Source organism: Pundamilia nyererei, unplaced genomic scaffold (assembly GCF_000239375.1).
Source record: "Pundamilia nyererei isolate P.nyererei 1_Seehausen unplaced genomic scaffold, PunNye1.0 scaffold00036, whole genome shotgun sequence".
Lineage (NCBI taxonomy): Eukaryota > Metazoa > Chordata > Actinopteri > Cichliformes > Cichlidae > Pundamilia > Pundamilia nyererei.
The window spans coordinates 2,463,734-2,473,995 of NW_005187437.1; the positions used below are offsets into that span (position 1 = coordinate 2,463,734).

Below are 10,262 nucleotides of genomic sequence, written 5' to 3' on the forward strand. Positions count from 1 at the left end.
CACACACACACACACACACACACACACACACACACACACACACACACACACACACACACACACACACACACACACACACACACACACACACACACAGAGCGTTAGTTTACCTCTCTGGATGTGTGCTGATCCTGAACACTCAGCACAGCATACTGCAGGCACTGCTATTCAGTTCAGTTTGGTCATCAAAAGAAAGGACTTGGTTTGGGTTTTAGCTGTGTGACAAAGTCATGATAACCAGGGCAGCAGCAAAGCTTGCAAGCGCAGGCAGTGAATACAGTTTGGTGCATTAAGCTCAGTAAAAAAAGGTCAGATACATTTTTGTGCAGGATTTGGCATTTACTTGCTCTCACTGTAAGACTCTTTGCATTTGGAGTATTTTAACTTCACAATATTAAATCAAATGCTGCTTTTTACATGGACACCACCAAATTACATGATCTGTGCCATGCATTTGGTAAATATAAGCAAAGAAAATGCAAAGTAAGAGCAATTAGGCCAACTTGTGCAACTAAACTGACCATATTAACAAGTCATTTCAGCTTTCTTTGAATAAAAAAAATGTGTTTATGACTTGATAAGATGGATGCTCTACCTCGGGTGTGCACTGAGTTTGTCAAGCAGTGGTTCTGAATAAATCACCTGGTGTTTTATCAGACGTAAATAACCAAAGCAGGTGTGGACATTGGTGAGAACAGCACAGCAGAAGGGTAAGCAGGAAAGAAAAAAGTGATTGTTTTGTGATGGTGATACTGAAGGAAGCATAGCCGACCTGCTTTGAAGTTAGTTATGAGTGTCTCAACAAAAAAACATTTGCTTTTGCTTAAAGTGCTTACACAATCCCTAACAAAACCCATTGTGGTCTAAAGGGTTTTCAGTGCAGGATTGGGCTCAGGACAGCATGAATTGCCTTTAAGATTTCACCGTCAACCAGAAAAACTAACCTTCTCCTTCTCAGTTTAGGAGAGCCCAGAAAGTAGAAGAGACCGCTAGAGGCTAAACTAGAACTTCTGACGTGTCAAACAACATGAAAGGAAAGCGTTAAAAGGGAAGACTGAGAGAAAACAGGAAAAATGTTAGATCTGAGAGTTAGAGTTAGTCTGCTGGTCCAATTAAATGCACATCACGGCAGGTGTGAAGGATAAAACTCCTACTGTAACACCGGAGAGCACTTCAGCACGTGCTCTGCCTGAGAAGGCAGTGCGAGTTTACTCTGTACTATATATCCGGCATGGATTTAAGGCTCTTACAGCAAGTAGAAAAGGTTAAACCAGTAAAATTATTTACTGCTGAATGGAACACAACAATCTAAACCAAGTGTTAAACCTTTGTTTCATTTTGGGGAAAAAAGAACCCAGTAACATCTCACCTTGCTGCTCTCTTCTCAGAGTGAACGCTGTCGTTGTCTCCCAGGTTGAGTGAAGCGAGGGACAAGCTGGAGACTGAAAAGACACGCTGGCGTGAACCTGGATGTGAGATAATCACACGTGGCACAACACAACACGACACGATTACACCACAGCACGAATGAAAACACCACCGGACTGTCCACGGTGTTTTGTGCCACCTGCGACAGCATTAGAGCCTCAGTGCTGCGACTGAAATGTCTCACAACCACAAATACATGCAAAACCGACTAATATGATGCATAATTAAACACATATTCAGTAAAATCTGATCATATAATGCTTTTTAAAAAATATACACATATCACACATGCATACACTGATGCTGCTTCCTTCAACGTGAGGTTTTAATTTGTTATTTTAGAATAATTTTTCAGTATACTAATTATTATTATTATTGCATTAATATCAATGCCATATATTAGCTTGATATTTTTACTATATAAAACAGCATTTAAGGAAACATCAGGAACAAGGCAGCGCTCAGCTGGTTGCTTAACACAGTCTAAGGTGGCACAATGCACTGCAGCAGCGAGACACTGATGTGACAGACTAGATGGCATTGACCTCTCTAAGAGAGGGGGTCATCTCCATGGTTACCTGTGGCAGCCCTCACGGGGGTTTTGGGTGAGTCCATGCTGTCGCGATGGATAGACTTCGGTCGCCCTCGCCTCTGTTTGGCCCCTGCCGCGGGTCGAGGTTTAATGACGGTGTCCATGTCCTCCATCAGCTTCAGCTGCTTCCTCCGGAGGTACTCCTGCTTGATGAACTCCTTCCTGGCCTTGTCCTCCTCCTTCCTGACACGCTCCTCTTCGGCTTTCAGTCTGAACAGATGCAGGGATGGAAGGAGAGTTAGCAATAAGATACTTTGAAATGCTAAATTCACCATACAAGAGACAGCCGATTGATTGGTAAATATTGCACTGCACTGCTATTAAAAGTTATTTGGCAAGATGTTGAACGTTAATCAGGTCTATAAGTCTTAGATATATTAAGCAAATATTGGGACATAATGGGCTTTAGAAAGCTGTGACGTTACTATTACTATCTTGTGATGTTTCATAAATGGACAGAATGAAGAAAATACATGGAAGATAATACAAAATGGAAACAAAAAATATGAGGAAAAAGTAGGAAAAAGATTCTAGTAAAGCATCAAATAAAATCTCAACAAACAAGTTAATTTTTTTTCTCAGACGGACACACCGAGCTTCCTCCTTTTTCTGCTCCAGCTCAGCTTCCAGCTGCATCTTCTTCTGCTGGCTCTCCTTTTCCCTTCGCATCCTTTTCTCCAGCAGTGCAGCCCTCTTCTGCGCCATGTTCTCCTCTGCTTTTCCATCCTCCTGTAGGAACACAAGGCAGCTGGGTTAAAGTGTGTGTGTGAGGTAATGCAAGCTGCTGTGTCAATTTATGAATATTATACGTTTAGCTGTTTATCTGTTTTTCATCAAGCAAAGTTGACCTTCTGTGATTGTGATGCAAATCCAGAGCTGGCAGAACCGAGTGTCATTTTGATACCCAGTAAATCCTTTTTATTGTTGTTTTGTTCAATCTAATCTGATATAATGAAGAGATGACTCTAAACCTGGATTGTGGAAAGGTCAACATGCTCTTGTAATATTAAATGAAGCATTCAAAAGGGCTTGCAGAAGCCACAGAACAGAGGAATTTCTCAGGGCCAGAAAAAGCACATTCATTTGAAGGCTTTCTAAACACTTTATTATGCAACAGACGCTTTGTTTCATGTCCCTGTGGTTAACGCTGTAATATCTGAGTTCAGACTATAAATATAAACACACGTGACGAAATGAATTTGAATTCAGCTGTTTCTAATGGTGGCACAGCAAACTTCTAATGCAACTCAACTACAAATCTGATTCCTGTAGAGGTTAATTCATGTGACCGCTCATTGCTCATCCCTCTGTATCCACCCTCGTTTTCTAGCCGACCCATCTTCAGCCCCGTGTTTCCACAGCTGCGCCTGAATTATTCACAGCAGCCCCAGTTTTGTGACCCACATTGAAGCCCAGACAGCAGTTAGCAGCAGCCGTAGAAGCTATAAAGGGGAAGATGATACTATCCTCAAACAGCATATATCCTGTGCTACTTATCATCTTCACCTAGGAACAAAAACTGTTTCCCTATGAAAACAATCATTTCTGCCCAATTACAAATATGTCTGTAGGTTTTTTCAATTTGTTTTCAACTCAGCGACACGTTTAAATGCCACTCGGGTTGTGCGTGTGTTAATTTTTGTGATTTAGCCTACCTTGAAAAAGAAACCACGGCACAGCTTCTGTTCATCATCAAGGCTTTCCGCATCCCCCTGCTGCATCTCCAGGCTTTCATCCAGAGTTGGATCCTCTAGCGGTTTCACCACTGACAGAGGAACTTCAATCAAACTGCTTTTGGCTTGGCCAGACAATTCTGACTGGAAAGGGATCTCTGTTGGCATCACCGTGAAGGTCTCTATCACAGGGTGGGCTAGAACTTCAGGGAATGTTGACTCTAAAGTAGGTTTGAGCTCTATATCTGACTTCTGAGCTTTCTGGTAATCTGTTTCCATGTCAGTGGTCTTGGATTGGTGGGGAGTTTCTGTTTCCTGGGTTTGGGAATTAGTACCTACTTCACTTTGCTCTTTTTTGTTCTGCAGTTTTGGGGAGGGGGAGCCGGCTATACCCACAAGCTCTCGCTCTGGGGAAAGGAGGGAATGTGTTTCCTTGTTTTTATCTGCAACTGGAGCGACCGTCTCCAAATTGGCGGTTGCTGGTTTCTCCCCCATGTAAACGAAGGAACTTGCCAGGGGCTGGCAGGGAGAAAATCGCCGTAGCCTTGGGATGCTATCGACAGACTGTGGCGCGGTTAGGACGCGACTGTAGGGGGCCAGCTTGAGCTCGCTGGGTCGAGGGGTGCGAGGATTACGTGAGTGGAAGGATGCAGATTTCCGTTTGATGCTGGTTGGAGAGCGATGGGTGGAACGAGGGGAGTCAGCCGGAGAAGAGGGTCCCGAGGATCGAGTGACGGCTCCGGCTCGACCGTGCTTCTGTGGCGAGGGGTTTGTATGTGGAGGAGGGATGACCCACGCCTGCTGCTGTTTTTGCTCCCTCATGGCCATGATTACTTCTTGCTGCTGAGCCAATCGCTGCATCTCAGTTTGGAGGAAGGCCAAAGAGTGGTTGAGTTTCTCAATTGAACGTGTATACTCTGTGAGATCCACTTCTGTCAGCTGAGCGTGGCTTTGTCCGCCTTCCTCACCTGCACCGGGAGATTTTTGCCAACAGGAAGCCGTGCTGCTTTGCTCTGCCCCGTCAGGTGTGTCTGCCTTGTTCCTCCCAAATTTAAAGGTAGGACTCGTACTTGCTGACTTTCCTTCTCCCTCAGTTTTTCCTCCCTCTTCTCCACTTGCTGCACCGTCACCTTTTCTCTTTACCACGTTTAGGAATGCTGAGTGGCCCATCTTTTGCCGATGCCTTGTAAAAGCTGCCTCCACTTTCTTCTTCTGCGCCTCAATAGCTTTCCGTTTCTCCTCGAGCCTCATCCGCAGCTGCACCATCTCTGTAGCCATGACCTGAGCGGGGTCATTGGGTGGAAGCTGGACAGGTGTGGGTGACGGCTGTGAAATAGGGGGCGGTGTGCTTTGTTGGCGGACCGGGCTGTGCTCAGGGGTCGGGGCCCATGAGACAGATAATGGGAGCCCAAATTCAGAGCCCTCTGGAGTGGTCTTCAGCGAGCTGCAGCTGCCCCTTCCTGAGTCTGGTGCTGATGGATTAAGCTTCTTCATCTTCTGCTCAGCAAAGCTAGTCATCTTTACTGCTGAAGGGGATTTGCTTTGACTGCTTGGGCAGGGGCTCGGCGTGTCCATGTCCAGCTCCATGTTCACAGAGCAGTCTTTCAGAGAGGAATCTTCATCCAGCATGTCCTCTGTTTGGATATGGATGCCAGTGTCCACTTCTGTGGTGTCCGTTGTGCTCAAAGGTCCTTTGGAGTCCACCTCTGACACTGGATCTAAAGCACCAACGCCGGCACCATGTTCCTGACTATGCAGAAAGAAACCATTGTTGATGCCCTCCACTGGTGGCCTGGTTGGGCTTTGGATAATCTGGAGGGCTTCCTCCGTGGACGGAGTTGTTTCTGTAACTCCTCTGTGTCCGTTGGAGTACCCTTGCTTGCTCGGCTCCATGCCAGCAAGGCTGTCTGGGCAGCCTTCCTCTTCAATGCCGACACTCTGACCATTCACTGGCTGGAAGGACAGGTTGCGCTTCATTCCACGGGGCATGTGAAGGACCTTGAAACCAGAACCATCATCCGTGCTGACAGACCTGACCATGCCACGTGTGGAGGGAACAGTGGCAGGCGCAGACTCCTCTTTATCAAAGGGGATGTCAAAGGACACACCGTAAGGCCCAGATCTTAACACAAAAGACAAAACAAAAAACAACAAGAAATTGTAATTTAATTTAGCAGATTTGGTTAACAAATGATAAAAGGTTAGACATTAAGAAGAGGGCAATGATAACACTCACCTCTTCTCTTTTGGCCAGGTACCGAGATTGCCATCAACAAAGGACATCGAGGTTGACCTCTTGATCTCTCCTGTAAGACGCATATGATGAGTAACAATCACAACAGAATGCTTTTGTATATACTTTGTATGTATTTCCATAAATAAATATAATCACCTGAGTTTCGGGGCTGGGGCCGCAGGGGTAAACTTGAGAACGAGAGAGACAAACATGATGATGGGAACTGAGAATTTTCTGCCACCTGATTTCTTGTCATTGTAACTTGGTGCTAACATACCTGGGTCTTTCAGGGCTTGGGGGCCTTTCCATAAAACTCTTCTTAGTTGCCTTGGAGATGGGGATTACAGGGAAATTCTTCAAGAAGGATGAGGGCTCTGACGTGATAAGACAAATAAAAATGATCGCACTGTGGTTTTTCAATAGACACAATGTAATATTGCATGATCCTTATCTGATTAATTTGTGTATGATTCAGAGAAAAAACATTACCATACTTAGTTACTGCTGCTTCGCTACAAATCGTGACACTAGCATGACTATAGCTAATTTAAATTTAATTGAAATGACATTACATTTTAGGTTAGCTTCCCCTTCATCCATAGTTTACAATGATTTGTGTTTATTGGAATTGTGTATGTTGGAATGAACGTCTGGCCATATGGTTGATTATGCATCTTTGTTCGATCATGTACGCTTTAATGTCTGAATTTTATTCAAAACTGTGAAGCAATTTGTGTCTCTTTGAAAAATGCTATACAAATAAAGTTGCAGGGTTAGAATTTCACACTTGCCTGTGCCTTCGGTATCAAGCTTTCTTGGTTCCACAAATGACGGTTTGACCACCTCAAACCACCAAAACAGCTCTGCCATGAACGCCAGGTAGTTATTCTGGGGAGGAAAACAAGAGCAAGATTGAAACCATTCAAAAACACGTAAATGCTACAGCACAGAGAATAAAATCCGGATGAGTCCAAAACAGCTTCATTCAACTGCATTGTCTGATTTGTCCAGCAGGTGTCTCTGTTAAGCTGAGGTATCATAAACTTGTATTGTACCCTGTGTATATATGACTAATTAGTTGATAGAATATCCTCTTTAAGAGAAACATGCCTCACAGTTCAAACGACTGTAGAGTCATTTACAGGGAAATTATATTTTCTCTGTGTTGGCTCAGGTAATGTAAATGATGCTAAAGCAAATAGTAACAGTGCTAGTCGAGAAGCGATTAAGACATTAACCTCATTTACAAAATAGAGGTCACCTGCATCCAACCTGAATGAGACTGAGAGTCAGAGCTCAAAGGGATTTAACACTGCTGTGCCAGGTCGTGTCCACGTTTGAATTGGGTCAACATACACGAGGAGGTGAAACTGCTGGAGGAGAGTGCACTCCGCTGCAAAAAACATCAATCTTACAAAGTCCCTGACTCAGTATTTCATTCTCCCAAAGCACTGTTGTTTGTTTCCTTATAATAATGGGAAAAAAGCTTATTCTCTAGAAACATTGCCTTTCTTCTGCTCCCTCTTTCTAAATTCTTTCAACCTGTCACTGTCTTGAAACAAAGAAATGACCAAATAACATGTCTCCAATCCAAACAGATGAGATTCATTTACAGTAATCAATTTATGCTGAATGATCAGGCCAAATTGTACAGTTTTTCTTTATTCACTCACAGACACACACAAATGCAAATGAGTGGAGTAAAGCACGACCTTGAGGAATCCCACCCTCTACCAGCTCTCAGTCCACGGTCTCCAGACAAAGACAATGGTGCGTGCTCCAGCTCTAAAGAAGCCTGACTCAAGTCATGAGCAGCATCTTTCTGTACCAGTCAAACACCAGAGCGCACGTGTCAACTGAAGCACAAAAGCACACCAGGAAGGACGGAGGCAATTAACACCAGCACCCTGGTTGGCTGGAGGGGGGGGTGTTACTGCAGCATTTCACATGGTTTTGTTTCCCGTCTAATTCACATGCGAGCGTGCAGGGCTGCAAGAAGACGAAAAGGTGTGTCTGCTGCAGAATCCTGCTCCGCTGGTGTGAGAAGCAGTGGAGCACATGGTTAACAAAGTCGTTAGAGTTGAGTAAGCAAAGAATTACTAATGAACTCCAAATCAAATAGTGCTGGTTACCTTTTAGGTGTGTTCAGCATGTGAAGCACTCCTCAGAAGAAAGAAAAAGCAGGAAAAAAAATGACTGAATGAGAAAAAGACAAAGATCTCCTGTCATCCGCCCTTCCCAGATTGGTGCCACCAGCTTACTTGTTCTCTCCTCCCATCTGTTCGCCCGACTACTACTGACACACCAGGTGTGAGTGTTTTTGCTTAATACCCCCAGCCTCAGCACTCACACACACACACACACACACACACTCAGTCTGATCCCTTAAACCAACCACTGCACCACCACCACACCTATCTCCCCAGTGAATGGCATTACTGCCTCGTGGGTTGCCAGGTCTGCAGCATTGCCAAGTTCCCTGTCTGCAGATTTGAGTGTGTGCCGCTCAGAATGAAGTCAGATTGGTGATTACTAGAAGACTAGAAGATCAGAGCTGAGAGTGGTGGGGTGGGGGAAGCTAATCCACTTTGCGGGTATAGGAATAAACACCCTCCCCCTCCTCCCCTGTATGTGCCACACACATACACAACAGTGAAACATTCAAATGCATAGGAAAATATATACCAACAAAGCCCCTAGAAATGATGTTGAAGATGCGGCCTATAGCCACACAGTGAGCATTCAGAGGGAATTAATCTTAACAGTCACTGGGCCAGAGGGTTGATTAAAGGATCTACGTCCAGCAGCCAGACAGACAGACTCACTCCAATCTGGAAAAACCACCCTTTGGTCTTTCGCCAAGTTTATCAGACAGCTGCCAGACGCTTATTGAAAGACGGTAGGAGAAAACATTTGGATTTTTAGAAGCGATTGCTCAGAGACACGTAGTATCGAACATCATATTACTTACTGTAACCCTGCCACTCTTTACCTGACAGTGAAGAGGAAATTATACTAGACTGCAATGTGCGTTGACTACAGCCACGGCTATTATATGTAATCCTGTGTGCCACTTTAGGAGTAAAAGTGCCATCCTTCACTGCTGACAGTCAGATCATAAACAAATGACTAATTGAGAATCACGTTGAAGAGGGAGATTATGAATTATTGTAAGTGTGTTAACTGCCTCCTCAGGGCAACCGCAGCATGTTTGCGAGGAACCTCGTGGTACAAAAGGAGCTGGCGAATTTCATTTATCTTCCTTGAGTCCACAGATAGCCACTATGATGTGTGAGGAATTAATTAAACATAGAGCCAGTAAATGGGAGCGGGTTGGGTGATTTAGTGGTCTGGTGTACATTAGCAAAGAATGGCCTTAGGTAATGTATGTGATATATGGCTTTTGGGTTCCTTACAGAAAGGAAGAAAGTGTTTTGCTTCTTACTAAGGTATACTGAACAAAATGTCAAGTCAACCTGTCATCACCATACATGCAAATTTTGTGTACCTTGAGAGGAAAGAGTGCAGACTCTTAATCTTGGAGAGGGCTACGTATTTACCAGAAAGAGACCTGGTGTCTGACATGAAGATATCAGGCAGACTAGTTTGGGGGTGTGTGGGCAATAAATGTTCCCACTGTAACGCTTCATGCTCTTTTCCAATTTTCTGCATCTGATTTCTTAGGAAGACTGATAACATCTATTAAATGATCTTCTCCACACCAGCTAGAGTTGATCATTTAAGCTAAACTGTGGCATCTTCCAGGTTCTCTCTTTACTGCAATCCTATATTCTGATGCACTTTATTGTCACGTGTTATATCTTATGAATTATGACTATTTTAATGTCAATCAATTGAGGAGTGTGTTTTTAACTGTGTTTGGAAACCACCAGCTCTAATCTCCGCTAACCACATCTGGCAGCAGCATTAGCATAGGGACACTTTCACAGAGGCAAAGTGTGAGTCTATTGTGTGTGTTGCTGTAACACGTGTGCCCAATCTTGTCATCACTTTCTCAAAGATACTGTCCCATTTACTCTGTTTCCTCGCTCCTTCTCCTTCCTAATTGTTTCAAACTGTGTTATCACACCTTCTTGTCGCTTCTCTCCCGTTTCCACTTTTTTCCACATCAACACCTCGTGCGCCTCCCCTCCCCTCTAAGCGGAGGCTCATTCTCTGTAATATGGTCTCCATCAGCGTGCCGAGCAACAACATACGACCACCGAGGGTGTGACTCCCTGCAATCTGGGTCAAGGTTACTGAATCTAACTAGTTCTGTGTGCATTCGTGTCTGCCGCACTGCTTCTCTCAGGCAATTACTGTGCCTGCTGAG

At 44.4% G+C, this 10,262-nt stretch overlaps 1 protein-coding gene across 4 annotated transcripts in view; it reads right to left on the reverse strand.

Moving 5' to 3' along the window:
* The window catches only part of camsap2a (calmodulin regulated spectrin-associated protein family, member 2a), a 43,167-nt gene that overhangs the window by 3,525 nt on the left and 29,380 nt on the right, over positions 1-10,262 (reverse strand). For 2 of the 4 annotated variants that reach the window (XM_005730310.2, XM_005730309.2), the window contains 8 exons: positions 6,721-6,817; positions 6,207-6,303; positions 6,086-6,117; positions 5,930-5,999; positions 3,676-5,815; positions 2,613-2,749; positions 2,007-2,230; positions 1,370-1,442 (listed from right to left, as the gene is read on the reverse strand). In XM_005730310.2, the coding sequence (XP_005730367.1) occupies positions 1,370-1,442; positions 2,007-2,230; positions 2,613-2,749; positions 3,676-5,815; positions 5,930-5,999; positions 6,086-6,117; positions 6,207-6,303; positions 6,721-6,817 (2,870 nt within the window). Of the gene's footprint in view, positions 1-1,369; positions 1,467-2,006; positions 2,231-2,612; positions 2,750-3,675; positions 5,816-5,929; positions 6,000-6,085; positions 6,118-6,206; positions 6,304-6,720; positions 6,818-10,262 lie in introns of all 4 variants that reach the window. The other 2 variants (XM_013910153.1, XM_013910152.1) reach the window with 1 other exon arrangement.